The sequence below is a fragment of the Podarcis cretensis genome (genome assembly GCF_951804945.1).
Source record: "Podarcis cretensis genome assembly, chromosome: 14".
In the NCBI taxonomy this organism is placed as follows: domain Eukaryota; kingdom Metazoa; phylum Chordata; class Lepidosauria; order Squamata; family Lacertidae; genus Podarcis; species Podarcis cretensis.
The window spans coordinates 31,985,873-32,009,231 of NC_137183.1; the positions used below are offsets into that span (position 1 = coordinate 31,985,873).

The window sequence follows — 23,359 nt, forward strand, 5'->3', positions numbered from 1 at the left end:
CAATGAGAACCAATCACAGAAATATAGACGCAACACGTAGGCTAATAAGTGTTAGAGCATATGTAATAGAATAATGAGATCATTCAAAAAGTAGAAATAAATCTATTAGTTCATATATACAATGTAACAGACTAGTGGCACAGAACATTAAGCCATGTGTTCAAGATAGGCATCAAAGGTCAGTCACAATGGTTATTCAGAAGTTTCAACAGAAGACGTCTCAAAAGTAAAGTTTTCACAAAAGTTTCAACGGAAGACGTCCCAAAAGTCTCAAGGGGTGTTTCCGGAATGATACTACTGTTTCGTAATAATCTTCATCAGCCAATATTTTTCACAAGAAGATGTAAGTAAGATTCATGCTATGGATCAGTGCTCACTATATTGGCTGATGAAGACTACTACGAAACAGTAGTATCAGTTCTTGAGACTTTTGGGACGTCTTCCATTGAAACTTTTGAAAAACTATTGAGAAAACTTTACTTTTGAAATGTCTTCTGTTGAAACCTTTGAATAACCATTGTGAGGCTGACCTTTGACGCCTATCTTGATTAAAAGCAGAAGTGGGCAGAAGATGAGAGAAAGCAGCTTGCTGAATCATAGAATCATAGTGTTAGACGGGACCTCTGGGGTCATCTAGTCCAACTCCCTGCAATGCAGGTGGCCTGTATGCTGATCAAACCCACAACCTTTGCATTATCAGCACCATGCTCTAAACTCGGCCCTCCAGATGTTTTGAGACTACAATTCCCATCATCCCTGACCACTGGTCCTGTTAGCTAGGGATGATGGGAGTTGTAGTCCCAAAACATCTGGTGGGCCGAGTTTGCCTATGCCTGCTCTAACCAAATAAGCTAATGTTTTATTGTTACAAGGTAATGTATGCTTAGGATACATTTTGTCAGAAAGGCTGTGTTTTTGTAATATCTGACATTTTCAGAAGGTAAACTTAAAATCCTTTGGTTTTCCAAGAGCTTTTTAATCAAACGTATGTTTAGCAAGCTAAATGATGTCCAGTCACAAAAATAAGAGCAGATTTGAATTTCTCTCATGCAAAAATAAATATTTAAGAGCCCTTGGTGAAGAAGTTTGCAACAATATACTTTTTTCCAACTACAACAATAGCTTATTAAAGAAACAGATTTGTTTGTGCAGTATGCAGGGGCAAAGGTAAACTGCACAGAAAACTTCAGCCTCTGAATAGAGTTTCTGGCTCTGGGTGTTTGGGGATTATCAAATCCTTTATCTTACACCACAGACAACTTATCTGAACTTCTCACACTTTCATTTGATAAAGGGGGGGGGGGGGCAGGTAGTTGTAGCCCAATGGTATAGTGTTTGCTTGAATGTGAAAGGCCCCACATTCAGTCATGATTCCAGGTTGGGCTGAGTGTCTCCCGTTGGAAAGCTGTTTTTTTTGGGGGGGGGGGTGAAATTTGTTTCCTTGCCTGTTGTTTCCATTATACAATATGCCTATTTGCCAACAGGAAAAATAACACTCAGATTTATGCTAAGTGGCAGTTAAATGTCTGAGGCTTGTTCTGATTCTTCTCTTCCACTCCCCCTTACCCCAGTTTGAATGATGGATGGCGAGAATGGTGTTTGGCATAAGATTCTTTGCAGATCGCCAGCTGAAAATCAGGGTGCAGGCAACAGATCTCTTGGGTTATAGTTTAGGCGGGGACAGACTCAGAAATTCTCAATGGGTAGGTTTTTAAATGCCATGTATGGTGATGGAGTGCAGCACTCTTAAATTGGTTGGTGACATTATTACTAGTTTAATGAAATACCTGGCATTCACCCAAAGGTCCCCTAGGAGGGTCACAATAATACAAATTACAATGATGAGAATAGGCTGGGTCCTAAGAATATAAATCTCGAATGTCAAAACGCCATGGTAAAGAGGTGCATCTTCACACGATGAAAGCGTTAAGAGTGTACGTGCCAGGTGCATCTTTGTGAAGAGGGAGTTCCAAAACTTTGTTGCTTGGAAGCTGCCCCTGCACATGCCACACATTAGGTTCTTTGGGTGGTGGAACTACCAGGACGTATACCCAAAGGTCTTTTAGATTCTTTCAGATCAGCAAAGAGGAAAATGCAAGTTCTTGTAGAGTTTTAGCCTTACTTTCCTAAGGCTTTTGAGACCGGAAAACGACATTTTTAAAAAAGTCTTTTATTAGGAATTTTGAGGTGGGGGGAGATAGAGAGAAAGCTATAAACAAGAGGCAGCATTTTCTTACTACATTAATAACACTGTTTGGGAACACCTCTTGCTAGGTGGCAGTAAAAGCCAGTCTATGTAGGAGGCAGACCCAAGTCCCTGCAAAGAGGCAGCGTTTTTGAGTCCATGCTTCTCTTGCAAAGTGGAGGCTGCGGAAGCCAAGCTGCAGAATTCTGCAAAGGAGAGTTTGGATCAAGAGCCAGCAGCAGGCAGCCCAGTTGCTTTCCTATGGTACAGGATTGAAATAAATGAAACTGGCCCAATTCACATACTATGTGGCTGGTTTCCTCTGCGATGCGGTGACCCTTGAAGCTTTTAGGAGAGCTGTGAGCATGCAAACTGGCTCTGAGGCAAGGTGGTCTTCCTTAGGAAACTTGTAGTAGCTCAGAAACAATAAGGAGGGGAAAGGAATCCAGCCTGGGGCCTTTGTTTCTGAATAAACCTTTTAAGTAAAAGAAAATGAGAAGCATACACACACACAAAACTCCCACAGTACCAAAGAAAGCATGATAACTTAGTATTTATAAATAAATATACATATATATAGCACTTTGAGTGTACAAAGCACTTCATATACATTCTCAATTATCCTTACAACGGTAATGTAAGGTGTTGGGTTATTCCTGTACTGTCGAGGGCTGGTGCTGTGCCAAAGATCTGGGGCTAGTTTGTGAGATTTTGCTTATGGCTATTGAGTCAGGGACTTTTCACCTTGTGCTCCCGGCCATGAAGCTACGCTATCTCCCTTGACGCCAACGGGAGGTGGAAGCCAGGGAGGGCTGCAGGCAGAAGCGAGCATGGTGGTTTCTCAGCAGCTTCCCTTGCAACAAAGAACAGCAAAGCCCCCTTCCTGGAGACCCCACAAACCCCCATGGGCATCGCACTTGCCTGCTCCTATGGGGGGGAAGCAAAGCGCTGCATTTTCAAACCCCTGCCATAAATAGAAAGCCAGGCAGCTCCACCATCAAAGTAGCTGAAAGGGCAAGCGCTTTTTGTACACGAAGTTGCAGCTGTTTGAAAAAGACCCTCTTGTATCCAAGAGCAACCATGAGAGACACAGCAAGGGAGTTAAACAGTACCAAGTGGTGGGAGACAAATTGCACTTTAAAAATAGTTACTTCAAAGATACAAAACAAGTTAGCTTTGTGTAATAACCTACCTCCACAAAAAGAAGCCAAAGTGTTTGCGCTCAGTAATGAGCTAGTCGGGCTCCCAGTGGTCAAGTGACCCAAGACGAAAATATGGGATTTTTCCTTCTTCCTTACAGGCAATCCACATGTTGCAGACAGCAGCAATTTCCCCTCCCTTTCTCGGATGTTAAGAACAGCGCAGGATTTAGGGAGGTATGAGCAGTTCCCCCGCACGGGGTGTGCAGAGCCAAGGGAGCGCAAAATAATAATGGTAATAAAACTTATTTATAAGGGTACCTACTCAGAATTAAGGGGTGCCAAATTCTGTCCCTGCTCTGGGTGCTATATTACATATGCAGGGTACGTATTGCAGCGTCAGCGGAGTTTGAAAAATAATAATAAAGAACTTAAAAGGGTTGGAAGTACCAGGCCTGGGTACTTGCTGAAGCTGCAACAATAACATGGAGCACAATTCCAAAAAGGTTGCCGCCAACAGGGAAAAGCTTAACATCAAGGGGGGGTACAGAATGCCATCCCCTAGGAAAACGTCCTACGTGCGCAGCTCCAAAATGCACAGGAGTTGCATGTCCATTCACACAAACCACACACCCTGTTCGTTTTAGTGGCGCCTGTGCTTGAAGGCTGCCAAAGATACTTCACTCGCTGCCACAATTCCCGTTGATTATCAGCTACCTTCTTCCCCAACAGTTCTATTATTTTTAGCCTCTTAGCTGTGTCTGGTTTCCTGGAAAGATGCCACCCAGGCCCTCCTCCGCCTCCCGCACTCCCACATGTCCAATTTCACCTGGACAAACACACAGACACGAAGAAGGAATCATGTAGTGGCATAGACAGATGCAGCAGGGGACGTGGGACGCTGGTTGCGAGTCTTTGTACAAAGGGCAGAACCTCAAATGGGCCAGGTGGGTTCTAGGACCTGCAGCAGCCGGCGCCTTTCACCTCCTTCTTGACGTAGTCGTGGAGTTTAAAGCGAGGCTCGTTGGGCAGCTTCATAGATCTGTGCTTCAGCTCCCTGGAAACAAAATGCAAGCAGTTTGATCAATCTGGTTCCCTAGTCTCTTATCACAGCCCTGCAACAAGGCGTTTCTCCTGCTTACCTGTCTCAGGTAAGGACCAGTTTGCCACCAGCGTGGCACCATCACAAATGGTTCTTTTTGAGACACGGCCCCCTTGGTCCCATAAACTCACCCCCAGTGCCACGTGCCCTGAGAAAGTTAAAGATGGAAAGTCAAAAAGAAGCAACTTACTTGGCAATAGCTGTGAACGCTAAGTCGACATTCAAACCACTCTTGGCACTGGTCTCCATGAAGGGCACTCCGTATTCCTACAAAAATGAAGATGCTATTCAGTGTCTGCCTGTTCCCTAAAATTCAGGTTTTGTGGGGGGGGGGACTCGGCTCCCTTTTTGTTAAAAAAGTATATATATTTTATTGTCGGGAGGGCTGGAACAGATATACACCCAATGCCTGGGCCAAAAATACACCTACACCTGTAATGAATAATGTGGCCATTTCTAATCCAGATCATTATGTGTGTGAATTTTTAAATCGCATCTTACATTTAGCCACTGCCTCGGGGGGGTGGGGGGTGGACTGGGTCGACAGCAAACAAAGAAAGAAACTGTGTGGTGAGTTCTCCCACCATTTTTTCAAGAAAAAAACCTACATTCCATTTCTTTTAGAAGGAAATCTAGCTCAACATTCCCCAACAAGGTGCTCTCTGCATGTTTTGGACTATGACTCCTGTCAGCCTGGAATTTTAGTCCAAAACAGCCTGAGGACACCGATTTTGTGTGAGGGCACTGATTTTGTAAGGACTTGATATTTTAGTATGCCAGCACCTACACTTTGGAATCCCCTGCCTGTTGATATCAGGCCTTCGCTGAACTCCTTTTATCCTGATATCAACTCCTGATATCAACAGGCAGACAATTATTTTCACAACAACTTTGCAAACATTCTGGTTTACCTAAGCCTACCCAGATGTTTGCAAAGTTGATGTGAAAATAATAATTAACAAGATTGCAGAAATTAGGCTCTCTTGAAGCAGAATTTCAGCTTGTTTTAGTGAGGGCAGGTGGTTCCCGTACCTTGGCTAATTTCTCCCCATCTTCTCGTTTCACCACTCGCTCCTGGGTCGAGTCCACCTAGGGGTGGCAAAAAAACACAAACCAGCATAAGATAATAAGAAGAGCCTGGCTGGATCAGGCCAAGGGCCCACCTAGTCTTCCATCCTGCTCTCACAGTGGCCTCCTAGATGCCCCAAAGGGAAACCCAGAAGCAGGACCCAAGCACAAGAGCTCTCTTCCCTCCTTTGGTTTCCAGCAACTGGTCTTCAGAAGCATTGCTGCCTTCCACTGTGGAGAGACATCATAGCCATTGTGGTTAGTGGCCATCAATGGCCCTCCATGAAATGGTCCAATCTTCCAACGCCATCCACATTGGTGGCTGTCACTCTTTGCAGCAGAATTGTGTTCTTTGACTATGTATCTGCAGTGATGCCTAGTGTTCATTGGGACTGGTGGGGCAGAAAGCAAGGAATCGCAACAGTGGCTGGAGCCACAGCCAGTGACAGGTACAGTCACCTGCTGTCTGGTTGTAAGAAAGATGGCGGACAGGTAAGAGGGCAGTGGCCTCTACTGCCTAGCTGGTTGCTGCTGCTGCCCCGATCCGTGTGCATGGGCAGGGTCAGCCCTGAGGCACCTGCCTCAGCATCCACATCCTCTTCATCCCAGCAAACAGCTTCCATTGCCACAGAGCGCCTGGCTCTGTATTGTTCTGCCAGGAACTAGCCTGGCTTACCTTGTTTCCCAGCAACATCAGGACCACGTCTTGCTTTGCGTATTCATGGATTTCTGTCAGCCAAGCCTGGCAAAGCAAAGGAAAAACAACAAGGTCAGAGGAGCTAAAGCTAGAAACCAAGGAGAATAGCCAGCTGCTGTGGAGACCTCAAGCCTCCTCTGGAAGCAGCTGGTTGGGACCGATGGAGAGATGTAGTTCAAAACAGCCAGGCTGAAATGCTGCTCTCAGAGAGGCTAATTCAACATAGTAGGTTAGGGGTCAAGTTTGAGACAACTTGGTTTATGTTTATTACTTTTATGCCAACAAGTCAACTTCCTCAATAAAACGTCCAGTGATGCACGTACACTGTGGAGAGATTTAATTGTTTAAAAGTATTATACCACAATGTACATTTGTAATTGCCTCACATAAATGACAGACGGTACTTTTTATTCAGTTTGGATTTGGGTTAAACACGGTTGTCATGTGCTTATTTAAAATCAATTATATTAGGACCTGAACTGATAGATTCCAGTTATAAGAAACAAGGCCGGATTTAGGTGTGATGAAGCCCTAAGCTACTGAAGGTAATGGGGCCCTTTATATGTCCAGCTGTCCTTTGTCAACAACAAATTGTCACTGTTTTTTGTGTTGAATATATGCTATATGGTAATTTATGGACCTAATAGGTATTTAAAGCCATTTGCACATAATAAAATATGTATTTTATCAAAGTAATTGTTTTTTATCATATTTTGGAAATGTACATCCATTTTTTTGTTTTAATTTTTTTGGGGCCCCCAAGAGAGTGGGGCCCTAAGGTATAGCTTGTTTAGCTTATATTGTACGTAAACCCAGCACTGATAAGAAAGGAGATTCTACCTAAAGATTAGGAAGAACTCTCTGGCAGTAAGAGTTGTGGACATAGGAATGGACGATCTCAGAAGGTGGTGGACTCTCCTTTGTTGAGCTTTTTAAATAGAGGTTGGATGGCTATATGCCAGTGAATCTTTAGCTGTGATTCCTGCAGTGCAAGGGGTTGGACTAGATGACCCTTGAGGTCTCTTCCAATGCTACAATTCTATGATTCTAGGAACTAGGAGCTGCTTTGTCATCTCAGATATTTCCCCAGATGCCATTTCCTAAAACTTCTTCAGAAAGTCACAGCCCCACCACAGGTGGAGGAAGGTCCCAGCTCTACCACAGCCCCTCCAGCAAAGGGGTGAAATGCCATTAAGGATTACGATGTAACTTTAGAGGGGTCTGGTGCCAGCGAAACGAGACTTTTAAACGCCGCTACCTGAATTTCAGTCAGTGAAGCCAGACCACTTCTGATCTGATGCCACAAAAACATCATAACAACATTCAACACCTGAGGAAGCCATTCCCGATCTAAGTAAAACTTGCAGCTCCATAATGAAACTCAGAATCTAAATGGACCCTTTATGGGGAGGGAGCTGTGTGGGCTGCACATGTATTACAATGTCATGAGCCATTAGCCAAACCATTTCTCCAGCCCCTTCAGAGGCTGGAATTAATGTTTTGCTCCCATGCAACTTGGCAGAGGGAGGAAGGAAGCAAATGACAGAAAAGAGAAAAGAACAGTTAATGCCTCTCCTCCAATACTCTTCTGGGTTCACTTGCTTTATATCCAGGCCTGCAGCTCCTCCTCCTCCTCCTCCTCTTTTTCTTCTTCCTATTTGTGTCCAGCATGCCAGCCTCCTCTCAGGGGAGAAACAGCATGGCATGTTGATACAAGACTGCCAGGCCTGGCCCTTTAAGAAAAACATTTCATGCCCCTCTTTAAGCATGGCACAGCTCTGTCTGAACCTCTGTCTGTCTGTCTGTCTGTCTGTAAGGAGCGTTGGGAGCTGGGGCAGACCAGCCTGTGCAGAACATGAGTTGCATACTTAAGGATCCCACACTTCAAACTGTTGGTGAGCCACAAGCACAGAGAGCCCAAGGCAAGCCGCCAATGTTAGCCCTACTCAGAGTAGAACCACTGAAATCAATGGGGATGGCTAACTTAGCTCCATTTATTTCAGTGAGTCTCCTCCACATAGAACTTTGTCGGATACAACCCTCAGCCTCCATTTTTTAAGCTATAACAAGAGGCCTATCATACAGGGTTGTTATGAGGATCTGCTGAGCGCTTTGAGCACTTAGGAAAAGAGCTCTGCAAATGTCACAGAACTGTAGAGTTGGAAGGGATCCCAAGGATTATCTCGTCCAACCCCTGCAATGCAGGAATCACGGCTAAAGAACCCCTGACAGGTGTCCACCCAACCTCTGTTGAAAAACCTCCAGTGAAGGAGAGATAACCCCCTTTGAGGAATTCCATTCCACTGTTGAACTACTTTTACCATCAGAAAACCATCTTCCTAAGGTTAAGTCAGAATCTCCTTTCTTGTAACTTGAATTCATTGGTTCGGGTCCTACCCTCCAGGGCAGGAGAAAACAAGCTTGATCCATCTTCCATGTGACAGCCCCAGAGATATTTGAAGATGGCTCTTATATCACCTCTCAGTTTTCTTTTAACCAGGCTAAACATCCCCAGCTCCTTCAACCGTTCCTCATAAGGCTTGGTCCCTTTATCATCTCTGACACCCTCCTCTGCACACCTCAGAATCATGGAATTGTCGAGTTGAAAGAGGACCCCAAGGGTTATCTAGCCCAACTCTCCTGTGGTGCAGGAATCTCTGCTAAAGCATCCATGACAGAGGAGCCACCCAGCTTGTCAATATCCTCCTTCAACAGTGGCGCCCTTGCAATGTCCAGACTGGACAGCATTCTGCTCACACAAGGTCTGTTCCCCTCAGTGGAATCAACGAACATAGGTAACATAAGAATCACAGACCACGCCCCAGTAGAAGTTACCCTTAGACCAGGAGAGGGAACACAAACCACCCCATCATGGTCCTTCAGTCCCATCCTAACCACAAATAAACAAATTAGAGTCTCACAAAAACTCTCCAGAACTACGTCAAGGAAAATTATGTAGACCATATAACAACCCCCCTCCTATGGGACACAATGAAAGCGGTCACCAGAGGAGCTTGCATAAAAGAGAAAACATCCCTTTAAAAAAAACCCACCTCAAAAGTTAGCAAAATAGAACAAGACATCACGGCTCTCACATCGCACTACAAACAAACAGGATCTAAAAAACTACTTAAACTTCTAGAACAAAAGAGAGAAGGAGACTAGGCTCCCTAGAAATCAGCTGTGGTGCCCTTGGTCTTTGGTCTCGGTGCTGCAATGTGAGGCCGTTTCCCCACCACCTCTCAGCTCCTGACACACATTCACTCTCCCCAGAACAAGAGTGGGGGGACTTATCCTGCCACCTGCCTTGCTAGCCTCTAGCCTGACACTGTGCCACAACATAGTAGTAAAAGAAAACCCGCAAACTTATTAGTATGGACGGCCAGTAGCAAGCTTGATGCTTCATCCAGGCAGCCGTTCCAGCAGGGCGAGAACTCGTTTGGCAGTTCCCACCAGCCCTTTTTAAAAATTCGGAACAGATTTAATCAGGGGGAGTCCGGCCAAATTCTTGACAGGGTGTATGATGGAGCGGCAGGGGGCTGTTGGAAGCTGAGAGGACCACACCGGCTCACCTCACGGAGCTGCTGCTTCATCACTCAAATCCCCCCTCCACCCGGAACAGGGAATAACTGGTTTTATTCCACATTAAATCCGTCTAGCATAGAGACAAGCAACAGGGCGGAGGTCTATGGCCAAGCCAAGCCCCCCCCCAAGGACCCCCTTCCTCCCCATGCAAACCCAAGGACCCCCTTCCTCCCCATGCAAACTATCGTTCATTTTTATACATTATTACATTTACCTCTCACCTTTCCTCCAAGGAACTCAAGGTGATATAAATGGTTCTCTCACACACCCTTATTTTTTAAAGACATAGTTCAGGTGGTTAGAGTGTGGTGCTGATAATGCCAAAGTTGCAGGTTTGATCCCCATATGGGACAGCTGCATATTCCTCAGGGTCCCTTCCAACTCTACAATTCTATTTTATGAAATGGTTCTCACACAAACCCTCATTTTTTTTTTAAAAAAAAGGCATTGGGTGTTTACTGGTATTTTTTAAAAACCCATCTTTCAAAAATAGTAATTGCATTGCTTTCAAACCATTTTTTGTTTGTTATTTTTAACTGTATGAATTCAAATTGCCTTGAGATTTCTACGACTTCTCTGAAAGGCGTTTCATCATTTTAACGCAACACTGGGAACAATTCAGAGGTGGCTGCTGAAAATGTCTCCATTCTGCCAAGCCTATGCAAGTAATCAAGAACACATCCCTCCACAACGGTTAATTGACGTCCGTTTCTTTACTTTTTAATGTTTTTATTGTCGTAAACCACTTTAGTTTCCTTTTTTATGACACACACACACACACACACACACACAGAGAGAGAGAGAGAGAGACCTTATAAAACAAATAATATAAATATTCTGGACAAACATCCAAAACAACTGTGAGGTTGTTTAAGCTGAGCTGCAGTGCCTGGTCCAAGGTCACCCAGTGAGCTTCATGCCCAAGGGGGTATTTGAACCCTGCTCCTACATCCTAGGTCCAACACACTAACCACTATGCAACACTGGCTCTCAATTGATGCCTATTCACATCAAAGATGAAACTAAACCTTCTCTCTCTCTGATGGGAGTTGCAGCCAAAAACATTGAGAGGGTGCCTGGTTGAGAGAGGCTGCTCAGGAAGGAGGCTGGAGTATTTTAAGAAGATAGAAGAAGTTTTAACACTGTACTTTCAAAGCTGGATTGGGGAGAAAATGTGTCAGTACAGTGTATTTTCTGACCAGCATGCAATGGCTGCATTTTGGCACAAGATGGTGCCCGAGAGACACATCTGCGCTTGCAAACAAATAATTTGTATTTGCAACATGTCTCCTAACACGCAGTCACGGTAGCTGCAGCTGAGAGATGTTGTTGATATGTCACTATTCTCTACTTTTATTTTTATTTTTAAAACACCCACTCAGGGAAGGGGGCTTTACTTCAGTAGCATTCCCAAGAGCAAAGAGTTCAGGTGCAAGAGTCCATACCAAGCAGCTGGCTCACATTTACTTCTCTCTCTCTCTCTCTCTCTCTCTCTCTCTCTCTCTCTCTGTGTGTGTGTGTGTGTGTGTGTGTGGACCAGAGTCATGTGTAAATATTGCTCGATGCAGAGATTCACAGCTGCTTCGGAAGTGCCAGGGTGGTGCCCATAAGCAAGCTCCATCAGTAAGAGCATAAGAATTGCTCTGCAGCTGGATCAGGCCAATGGCCCATCTAGTCGAGCATCCTGTTTTCACAGTGGCCAACCAGATGCCCCAAGGGGGATCCCACAAGCAGGACCTGCGCACATCAGCACTCTCCTCCCCTGTAATTCCCAGTGACTAGTCTCCAGAGGCGTAAAGCCTATGGCAATGGAAATGCAGACCCTCCAAGCACCCCTATTTTCCAGGGACGGTCCCAGATTTACAGAAGCCGTCCCGGTTTCTGATTATTATTTTTTAATTTTTATTCATACTTTTCAAATTTATACATTCCATTAATTTTACAATCATTTTAACATTTCAAGGTTTGACTTCCCCCTCTTTCTGCGCTTCCTTAAATTTATTTTTTTAATATCTTCTGCATATCCAAATTCATTTAATTTGCTCATTTAATTATCTACTTTAAATATATATGCTTATGAAACTGCAGGTTATTACAATGTCCCAGTTTCTGATTTGATCCTGAAATATCCCACTTTCCCCTAGAACGTCCCTATTTTCATGGGAGAAATGTTGGAGGGTATGGAGCTATGCAACCCCTGAGCCAAGGAGCTAAGTAACTATAAAACCTTTAGAAGCCCTGTTTAGGGAAGTTTTTAAATGTTTAGTTATGTTTTATATATTTTGGAAGTTGTCCAGACTGGCTGGTGCAACCCAGTCAGATGCGTGGGGTATAAATAATAAAATTAGTATTCTTATTATGGAATAGGACGTTCCTATTTTCATCGGAGAAATGTTGGAGGGTATGGAAGTGGAACATTGCCATTGGGCTTAGTAGGCACTGATAGCTCATTCACACAGATCTCACCACTGGAAACTGCAGCCAGCAAGTGATTTGACATGAGTGTATGAATTGCTCTGTTAGAATGTTGTGCTGTTGGGTGAATGAATGGTGGATAGAGAGCGGGATATCAGTGTGTGTAAGAAACAGCCTACTTCATTGCTTCACCCATTTTCCTTCTGGACGTACTCACCATTGGCGTGGTGGACCAGAAGAAAATGTGGCCCTCAGACTGAAAGAGATTCCCCACTCCTGACCTGGAGGGATTTATGCTTATTCAGGATCCTCACCCCAGCAGGGTTGGAGGAACATCAGGTGAGGCTTGGCCAAGTTGGTGCCTTCTAGTTGTTATGGACCATGATTCTCGTCATCATCTTCATGATGTCTTACCGTAATTTACGTACTGCTTACAGGCCAAAATGGCTTCTAAACCATTTACAAGTATAAAACCTTCTCACCACCAAAGTACACAATAAAAACCAATTCCATCAAAACATTAAACCATCCACAGTTATCCTTTTCATTGAAACGCGACTGTAAAATAACAGTTAAAAGAGCAATTAAAGCAATCAGATCAGGAGGTTCAAGCTCAGAGAAGCAGCTGCATAAGCCGGTATTTCTTCAAGAGCCGGCGGAATGCCAATGCTGATGGGCCCTCTCATATTTCGGTGTAGGTGGAATTCCACAACGCTGCCACCACCAGTGAAAAACCCTGCTTCTATGTTACCATAAGCTGATCATCATCAGGCCATGGCAAAACTAACCTGGTTCTATTTCATGATTTTGAGGCCTGAGCAGGGAGTGGAGAGGAAGAATGTTTTCCATCATGCGTGCCCAGCACAACCCTATGATGCTTGAGCCTGGTGGAAGCTGGGGCTGATAACAGACATATAGTCCAAAACATCTAGAAGGCACCGGCTTGGAGAAAGATGCTGCGACCATTTTGTAAGCGCACCATTCCTGCAGTGCAGCAATTACTTGAAGATGGAAGTTTCCCTGCCTGCAGCCCAGTCATTGTTAATTAATCTCCTAGCTTAAATGGAAGAGGCCTACAGACTTCAGGTGGCAGAGCTCTTAAAACGAGTTAATGTGCTCTCCTCGGGAGTGTGTCATTGTGTTGCTCCCGATGGGGCTATTTCAGTTTTCTCATCTGCTCCAAGTGGAACTGCAAAGGGCCTCACAGAGTTGCATGCAGGGTTTGTGCTTCTCCTGCTCTCATCAGGCTGCAATGGACCCTCCTGCTGCTGTGTTTATTAAACAGCCAGATGAACTGCTCCTCCAGAACAAGGATAAGAAAAGCCTGCTGGATCAGGCCAGCAGCCCACTGAGTCCTAATTTTTGCTTTCAGAGCAGCCAACCAGATGCCTCTGAAAAGTTCACAAGCAGGACCAGAGCACATGAGCATGCAAACCCAATATGAGCCAGTGGCCCTTCTAGTCCAACATCCTGTTCTCACAATGGCCAACCAGATGCCCCTGTGCAGGACCTGAGACAAGAGCCCTCTCTGCTCCAGCAGTGTCCAGCAACTGGCATTCAGAAACATCCTTCCTCCAACAGGGAGGGAGATCAAATATCATCGTTAGTAGCCACTAATAGCTCCCTGCCCCCCCCCCCGAATTTGTCTAATCCTCTTTAAAGGACAAGGAACCAATAGGAAGTGTCCTCCAGCAACACCTGGAGGCCCGCAGGTGGCCTTCTTCTGATTTAGAGCATCAGTGAGGCCCTGTTGCCCCATGAGAACTTGAGTGTGTATCCTAAAACAGGATTAGTATTTAAATATAACAGATTTTACTGGAGGTTGTCCACAAACATCCTGCTCTTTGGGGTAGTGGAGATGTGTCCCGTGGGCCATGGGGCAGCCCATCTTGGCTTACAATATGCCCCCAGAAGTCGCTACAATAGGGGTGGAGAACTTCGGGGCCAAACATCATCATCATCATCATCATCATCATCATTATTATTATTCTAAAATCTCTCCCCAGGCTCCACACCCAAGTGTTTTTGCCTGGCTGGAATAGGTTTTGTTTCCTTGCATAAAGAGAGGTATTTGAGAGAGGCTGTGTAGAAACTAGTCTCCTCTGCAAAGGTAAGATGTACATGTGTTGCTCTGACAACTTTTTCCTCTGACCATGCCCACCACAGGCATTTGGCCCTCAGAAGCTTTCCCTGAAGGGGATGTGGCCCTCGGGCTGGAAAGGCTGCCTCTATCTCAGCTCTACAAAATACCAGTGTTTCTTGGCAGGCAAACTATGGAGAGAAGCTTCCTGAAAAGCAGGGAGAGCTTGATAGCGCCCTGTGACTTAGAGTTCCTAGTAGCTATTTATTTACTGCATTTATAACCCTGCCCCTTTTCTCCAAGGAGCTTCGTTTCCCCCTTCCCTCATTTCACCCCCACAACCACCTTAGGAGGTAGGTTAGGCTGAGAGGTGGTGGCTGGCCCAAGGTCACCCAGGGAGCCTCATTCATGGCCAAGTGGGGATTTGAACCCTGGTTTCCCAGATCCTAGGGACGCGGGTGGCACTGTGAGTTAAACTACAGAGCCTAGGACTTGCCGATCAGAAGGTCGGCGGTTCGAATCCCTGCGACGGGGTGAGCTCCCATTGCTCGGTCCCTGCTCCTGCCAACTTAGCAGTTCGAAAGCAAGTCAAAGTGCAAGTAGATAAATAGGTACTGCTCTGGTGGGAAGGTAAACGGTGTTTCTGTGCACTGCTTTGGTTCGCCAGAAGCGGCTTAGTCATGCTGGCCACATGACCCGGAAGCTGTACGCTGGCTCCCTTGGCCAATAAGGCAAGATGAGCGCCGCAACCCCAGAGTCGGTCACGACTGGACCTAATGGTCAGGGGTCCCTTTACCTTTACTTTCCCAGATCCTAGTCCAACACTCTAACCACTACAACACACTGGCTCTGTAAAAGGACTGTAGTCAACATAGCATAGCTCTGGGAATTTTTGGGTGCATGTAGCTCCAGGGTTTTCTCCCTGTCACTTGGCAGACTGTGGGATGGCCTGGCAAGGTCGTTTTGCTCTTCAGACTCCACTCTCGCTGGCCTGGATGACGCTTTTGTCTTCTGTGCCCTGGAGATGTTCCAACAACACACGTTCCTCTTTCTCCTCTTAAAATATGTTCCATCTTTGAGGAAAGGGGGAGGGAAATCCAGTGAGAACAAGCAACAGTTGAGCCAATAATTGCTCCCCATCTTGTAGGATTTTCCATTGGAATTAAATTGCAAATGCTACTAATGCCCCTAATTAAAGTCATTATTACACAGAGGAAATGAGGAGGCAAAGCCTGGCAGCCTCTGCTCCTCGCTGTGTAAAGTCATCATGCTTTGCCTGCTGGTTTTTTGCGTGGGAGAAAAAAAAAAGGGTTTAATAAAGTTTCCTAATTGCTTGGCCCTGAGCTACACAGTTGATACATCAGAAGCAACCTTCTGCTGCCTGTCTGCTGCATGGCATGTGCCAAAATATGCTCGGATTCCACTTTCCAGAGGGAACGGGTCTTCTTTGTTTACTTATTTAATCCAGATTTATACCTTGCCTTTTGCACCATGCCCCTGAAGCTCAGTGAAAGCTTCAAAATATACAACCCTAACACAGCGAAAGCAGCATCTAAAAACTGCACCAAGAAGTGTAACATGAGCACGGAAAGAAGAAAGCAGGAGCGTCTGGACTCAAAACAGTGCCATCAAGCAAAGTCGAAAGACACAATCAATGCAACAGCCTGAAAGCCTGTCTAAATAATCATCATAAATAGTCTTTGCTTAGCGGTGCAAGGTCATTAAGTCAATAGATGGGCCCTCCCCCCAAAAAGGGTGTTGCAAAGCCTGGGGACAGCCATGGAAAACGCCTCTAATGCAACACACACACATCTCTGATGTTGGCGGGACACAAGATGCGCTGCAACAGAAGATCAGGAAGTAAAGTAAGGAGGCCTGCATAAGGCCAGGGTGGGACAGTGGAATAGATCAAAGGCAGAACTCAAGGACATCCAACGAAGCAGAATGAAGTTTCAGGGCAGACAGAAGAAGAGATTTCTTCATGCAGTGCATAGTTAAACCATGGAACTCTCTCCTGCAGGAGGAAGTGATGACCACCAAGCTAGATGGCTTTAAAAGAGAACTGGACAAATTCATGGAGGAGGGGAAGGCTATGCCCATGGCTATGCTCTGCCTTCATGGTCAGAGGCAGCAATGTTGTTATGTTCTTATGCCCATCACACCAGCTGTGTGAAAGAAAAGGGGGGGCCCTCTTCCTCCCTGGATTTGCCCCATCCTCTTTTATAGCCATCCAAGTTGGTGGCCATCCCCAACTCTTTGGGGAGCGAGTTCCATAGTTCAACTATGCATTTGTGTGAAGACGTATTTCCTTTTGTCTGTCCTAAATCTCCTATCCTCTTTGATCAAGAATTATGAGAGAAGTAAAACTTCTCCATCCACTTCCTCCACACCCCAAGCATCATCTTGGATGTCTTTATCATGTCTCGTCCTTACTCAATTTTCTTCTAAGATAAAAATCCCCCCCCCCAAGGTTGCAGCCTGTCATCACAGGGGAGTCACGCTTGCCTCTTGATCATTTGGCGTGCCCTTTACTGCCCTCTTTTGAGCTCTACAATATCTCCCCCCCCCCCATTTTATTTTACTTTTTGAGATGAAGCAACTAGAACTGAACACAGAATTCCAAATGTGGCATCACCATCGTTTGGTAAGACAGCACTACGATATCAGCACTTTTGTTTTCGATCCCTTTCCTAATGATCCCCAATATGGAATTTGCCTTGGGCAGAAGAACCCATGTCACTCAATTTAAATGGCTTCAAGGCGGGGTTGACAGCAGAGGAGTGGTGCCTGGGCTCAGAGATCAAGGGATGTCCATGAAGCTTGCCTCCAGTATCAGTCATCCCAAATTTATTACTCAGCCTGGCAAAGCGCTCTTGTTAATTGGATGTATTTGGGGTGGGGAGGTGGGAGATGGAGGAGCCAAGTATCATGGTACTTCCAGCAGAGCTTTTCCTGTGGATGGGGCAATATCATAGAATCACAGAACTGTCGAGTTGGAAGGGGTCCCGAGGGTCATCTAGTCCAACCCCCTGAAATGATGCGGGGCAAGGAGGGGCAAATTAACTTTTCAATACAGCAAAAGTGGTTCCAGGAGATGGTCTGAAGACCCATGAAGCTACCACCTTGCTGAAGGTGGTCTGGGTCCGATCAGTGCCTGTTGCTGTGAGTTAGAATACTGGAAGCTGCCTTATACTGAGGGAGACCATGAGTCCAACTAGCTTAGTATTACCTGCACTGACTGGCAGCAGCACTCTAAGGTTGCAGGCAAGGATCATTCCCACTCCTACCTGGAGATGCCACTGGGGACTGAACCTGGCACCATCTACATGCAAAACAATGGCTCTACTAATCACCCATGGTTTCTGCCCATAAAAATAAAGCAAGATTCCAGTCCCTGTGGTTCTCAATTAAGGACTGAGTTAAACAGAACACTGGTAACTGCTTTATTTACATTCCCATCTTGGGTAAAAAAAAATGGATTCTTTAAAAAAAGCAACATCTAACTTAATATAAAATGTATACACTGCTTGATTGTTAACAGAACCTCTAAGCAGTTTACCAAAAAAAGTTAAAAACATTGAAATTTTTAATAAAATGCAAAGTTAAGATCAGGTGGTTTTATAATCAAAATATAATTAAAATAAACATTTAAGCTAAAAACAGATTAATTTCTACACGTCTGCATTAGCTTGATTGAATAAAAATGCTTTTAGGAGGTGCTTTAAAGAATAAATATACATTCCTGGTATCAACAGGCAGAGAGTTCCAAAGGGTGTTTGCTGCCAAACAAAAATACTTATTTTATTTTAGTATATTAACTGGCACCTGTCACAATGCCATTCCACAGAGGAAAGCGGCCGAGCGGGCACATATGGGGTAAGGTGATCCTGCAAGTAAACTGGTCCCAAGCTATTGTGGGCTTTATATACCCATGGTTAGACCTTGAATTTGGCTGCGTAATATATGGGCAACCAGTGCAGATCTCTGAGCAGTGATCTCATGCTGGCAGGGTAGGGTCTCACTCCTGTCAGCAGTTGTACTGCAGCATTCTGCACTAACTGCAGTTTCTGGATCAAGCGCAAGGGAAGCCCCACACTGCAGTAATCCAGCCCTGAAGTAACCAGCGCCTGGACTACAGTGCTCAAGCTCCCCTGATCCAGGAATAGCTGAGACTGTCATATCAGGCACAGTGGGCAAAAGGTACTTTTAGCCCCTGAGGCTACCTGGGCCTCCAAGAAGCAGAGTTGAGCCCAGAAGTGCCCCTAGACCAGGGACCAGCAAACATTTTCAGTAGGGTCCACTGTCCCTCAGACCTTGTGGGGGGCCAGACTATATTTTTTTTTGGGGGGGGGAATGAACGAATTCCTATGCCCCACAAATAACCCAGGGATGCATTTTAAATAAAAGGACACATTCTACTCATGTAAAAACATGCTGATTCCCGGACCATGCATGGGTTGGATTTAGAAGGCGACTGGGCTGGATCTGGCCCCCGGGCCTTAGTTTGCCTACCCATGCCCTATACTGTGCAATGTACATTCAGTGGAAACGGGGCTCTCCTTTTTTGTTTTCTCCATCATGTTACCGGCATGTAGAAGCAGCACAATGTAGGCTAAAAGGCAGACTTAGCAGCATCCTGACTCTCAACATCGACTGCCTGAAGTGTCAGAACAGCTCTGAGGTTGCTAGATAAAAAAAAAAAGGGGGGGGGGTCCACGTTTCAGCCAATTTATCCCGGAAGCTCTTTCGAAGCTGTATATCCAGGCACTTAATCTTCATGATATCGGTAGTGTCAGAGATATCCTTGTAGCAGATTAATAAAAGGCAGCTCACCTTCCTTCTCCAGAAAGCAGTAGTCTCAAAACCTCCTCTGTTAGCTTTCCAGGTTTATCGGAATAACATGAAGGCATTAAAAAAAAAATACTGCTATCCCAAGTACAGATAAAATTCCAGCGGAGATGTGACACTTAACCACAATCCGTTGCCAGAATCCTGGTAAAGCAGCCTTTCTCAACCTGTGGGTCCCCAGATGTTGTTGAACTACAACTCCCATCACCCCTAGCTAGCAAGGCCAGGGCTCAGGGATGATGGGAGTTGTAGTCCAACAACATCTGGGGACCCACAGGTTGAGAACCGATTTTAAGAAGAGCCTTCTGGATCAGGCCAATGGCCCATCTAGTCTGGCACCCCACTGCCCAATGCCCGTGGGAAGCCCACAAGGAGGACTTGAGCACCATAGCGCTCTCCCTACTTGGGATTCTCACTGGCTGGCATTCAAAGAGATTTGGGAGAAGAAAAGTTTCAGTTGTGGGCCAGATGCAGCTCCACACTGGTTTGGGAAGGGGAAGAGGAGGGGGGCTGAAGCAAGAAGGTGTGAGCCCACTGTCCCACAAAAATGTTCCCAATTAAATAAGAGGACCCCTCCCCCCCCCCAAAAAAAAGAGGGCAGGAAAAGATGAGATGGAATGAAACCTCAGGAGCAAAATATTTCGCCACCAACTAAATGATGAGATCCTGACCACACCAGAGCTTGTCCCCGCCCCCCGCAGTCACACACAAAAGACAAAGGACACCGTTTCAATTTAAACCTGCTGTATCTGAGGGGAAAAGCCCCAGAGGGGAAAGCCAACCTCCCAGAGATGTAATTTCCTCATCCAAATTCAATACTGTGGCCTTTCAAACTTACTACTGCTATTATAATTGGTATTCTCCCAAGCTCCTTAGTCCTGCAAGCTAACTAATTCCACACATGGCCATTTTTCTCCTAATACTGAAAATATCAGAAGTTGCCTGAGACGATTGGTTTGAACTGTTGGGAGATAAGGGCCATCTCCTTTGTAGCCCTCCAAGCGCTCAGACAAAGCGAGGCCTACCAGAGACCAATTTAAACTGCAGCAGCCTTTGTCCAACCCGGTGCTGGGGGTGTAAATAATTGGACTTTGAAAAACTGGCATAGAACTATAGAATTGTAGAGCTGGAAGGAATCTCAAGGATCATCTTATCCAAATCCCTGCAATGCATCACGGGAGATCAAGTTCCTCAGTTTTGTTGAACTGATTAGTTTTAATTGGATTTGGAATCAATGAGTAATTAATTGTTACAGCTTTGAATTTTATCGTCTTACTATCTTCCTTAGTGGGTCTGTTCGGAATAATGCTTTTTATAGGGTAGGGGGCACAGGGGGTGAGTTTATGGGACCAAGGGGACAGTGACCCAATAAAGTTTGGGAAATGCTGCTCCAGGCAGTGTTTAACGGAGAGGTGCAGGAGTTGTGCTGTCTTCTGGAGGAGTCTTCCTTCAGTGAGCAGCTGCAGTTTGGGTCTTTAGGGTAGGAAGAAGGGAGTTGCGGGGTGGGGGGTGGGGGGGGGTGTTTCCGTGTCATGTTGGCTGGGTGGATTAACAAGCTGCTCCCTGCCCTGTTCAGCAGCCCACTTTGCCAGGACCAAACCTTTCGGCATCATGGAACAACCGGAAAAGGCACCAGAATTCTTGCACCCCTGGACATCAGCAACCATTGTCAAGACTTACCTGGATGTTGTCGAAGGAGGCTCTGTTAGTGACGTCATAGAGCAGCAGCAAAGCTGAAGAGGAAGAACAAGGGACAGGGAGAGAAGGCAAGGCACAGGTCAGCCCGCTAGTCAAACACCACAGATTAGAACCACAAAACTGTAGAGCTGGAAGGGGACTAAAGGGCCATCTAGTGACATCCACGTCCCTGCAATGCATGCCTTGTATTTTACATAGGACAGTACCTTTGGGGTGGGGGACCTTTTGGCCAGGGATGAATTAGGCCTCTTTTGAAGCCCCTCAGGACTTTTAAGCCCAGATACCCACCTGCTCTCCAGCCCACCCCTCTAACCAGTCACATTCCGAACCCGCCTCCCAGTCTAACTGGAATGTGTCCTTACAAGTGTAGGAAATGTCATGAAAAATATAGGATGCCACTGAAAAGGAGGGTGCTTTTAAGGAGTGGGAAAATTTGATTCTGTTCAAATAATGATGCTTTATGGACCCCTGTGGTGCAGATACAAAGCACATAGACACACACCCCTCTGCCACACAACAAATGCAAAATCTAGCCTGTGGATTTTGTGATCTCAGCTTCACTGGAAATATTTAAACAGAGGTTGGCTGGCCTTCTGAGCTGTGATTGCAGGGGGTTGGACTAGTTGACCCTTAGAGATCCCTTCCAATTCTACAATTCTATGGTTTGAGCGAGTGTAACCCAGAGCCACCCCAATTCCTCATACCTCCAGGGTCCCCGTGATGAGAAATTCTCTCTTCCTGCTTCTGCATTTTTCCTTCTCATCAACATTTTAATCACTTTCACTTAACGAGCTCCCTTTCCACTTAAACCACTAACTGATTCTCTGAGAGAGCTCTAAATTTTTTACTACTGAAGTTTTAACAACAAGCGTTTGGGAAACAGCTGAGTCCCGGCAGGCCTCCTTCCTGTGGTCTTTAATTCATGGACAACGCTTTAGTTGGTGAGTGGAAACTGACCTGGAAGAGGCTTCCACACATACACACCCCTTGCCCTCTGACCCCTCGGCTTTGCAAGACTAGTAGATGGGGTGTCGGGGGGAGGGGCTCCCATGTCCAGCAGTATCAGCAAAGCAGCTGCAATCAGAAGGGACCCGGGACACACACAGGTGGGACTGCTGCAAGGATTTATGGAGTTGTCCCAGTGCCTTCTTGGGTGTCCCATTTTGGCAGAGCTGGTGTCACAGACTGGCTGAATTGCAGAGGAGTGGTGGGAGGCATCAGCAGGGGAACCCCCAAGAGAAGAAGGCTCAGAGGCAGGGGATTAGCGGTGGGACAATGACGAGGGAGAAGAGAGGGCAGACTGGGAGGAGGAGGAGGAGGTGTCAGAAGGAGAAGAGGCAACAGGGTTTAGTGAGCAGGAAGATGCTATGGCAGGAGCGGAAGTGGGCCATGAGACAGAGATGAGGCAGCCTGCTGAAGAACCCAGGGAATCTCCCCCTCCTGCTGCGACCAGCTCCCCCCTGGTCTCCTAGAACCTGCAGAGGAATGAAGAGGGAAGAGCAAAGAGAGACAAGACGGCGGAGCCTTAGGCTGCTGAGGAAGAACCTTAGAGAGCAGTGAGAAGGCAGGGACTTCAGTCCTCGCAACTGCCTCTTTGGATCAAGACTGGGGAGGGTTGCTGTGACCACTAGGCATGAGCTGTTTTGCTTCTTTGAATAACGAGTTCACTGACATCGGGTGCTTTATGGTTTTATTGCTGACCTACGCCTGACTCCAGCTTCTGTCAGCTGTTTGGGATTGCAAAACAACCTCCAGGCCAGCTTTCCTCTCATGGTGCTCTTTCTACTGGGTGGAGAGTGTGTGGGCAGGAGGGAGAGGCAGTTGCGATGGGACCCTCACCTGCCCTGCCCTGGTTCAACAGAGGAGCACAGAAAGCAGACAGACTGTTGTTTGTTGTAGGCCTGGGGAGATACCCTTGAGAGCTCTGACTAGGTGAATGGAGCACTTTTGAGCCTCTGCCTCTATCCCACCCCTTCTCGAGTGGTCAGCTCTCTGGCCTGAAGGCAGGACCTCCTCCTGGCCTCCCAACTGGTGGTGCACAAGCTGGCGCTGCTTGGACTGGTGAAGTCTTGCCAGAGGCACACTGTGCCAGGGGAAAGGATCTTAGCCATAGTTCTATGGGCCTGGTTGCCATGGCAGCTGGTTCAGTGGCCTCCTGCTGCCAGCCTCAAGTTCTGTGGTCATCTGATGATTATGATTTATCACATTCCTCCAAGGAGCTCAAGGTGGCACACATGGTTCTCTTCCTCACAACAACCCTGTGAGGTAGGTTAAGCTGCGAGACTGTGACTAGCCCAAGGTCACCCAGTGGGTTTCATGGCTGAGCTGGGATTTGAACCCTGGCCTCCTAGGTCCTAGTCCAACACTCTAAAAACCACGCCACATCAGGCTCAGACCCAGGAAGCTGGTCACTTCCTTATCTGAGGACACTGTTGCCTCCAGCTCAGTATCCTGGTTGCTGCTGGGGTCGTGACATTGCCTGTTCAGCCAAAGGGAAGTGGGAAGCAACCCACTTAATCTGGAAATGATACTAATTTGCCCC

The 23,359-nt window shown here is 46.2% G+C and overlaps 1 protein-coding gene across 1 annotated transcript in view; it reads right to left on the reverse strand.

Annotated features, from left to right (window-relative positions):
* Positions 1–1,759: 1,759 nt before the first annotated feature.
* The window catches only part of RAB26 (RAB26, member RAS oncogene family), a 109,702-nt gene continuing 88,102 nt past the window's right edge, over positions 1,760–23,359 (reverse strand). Inside the window, exons 5-9 of the mRNA XM_079952818.1 lie at positions 20,800–20,852; positions 6,171–6,236; positions 5,459–5,515; positions 4,617–4,693; positions 1,760–4,381 (exon numbers count right to left, since the gene is read on the reverse strand). Coding sequence (XP_079808944.1) covers positions 4,279–4,381; positions 4,617–4,693; positions 5,459–5,515; positions 6,171–6,236; positions 20,800–20,852 — 356 coding nt within the window. The 3' untranslated portion in view covers positions 1,760–4,278. The remainder of the gene's footprint in view (positions 4,382–4,616; positions 4,694–5,458; positions 5,516–6,170; positions 6,237–20,799; positions 20,853–23,359) is intronic.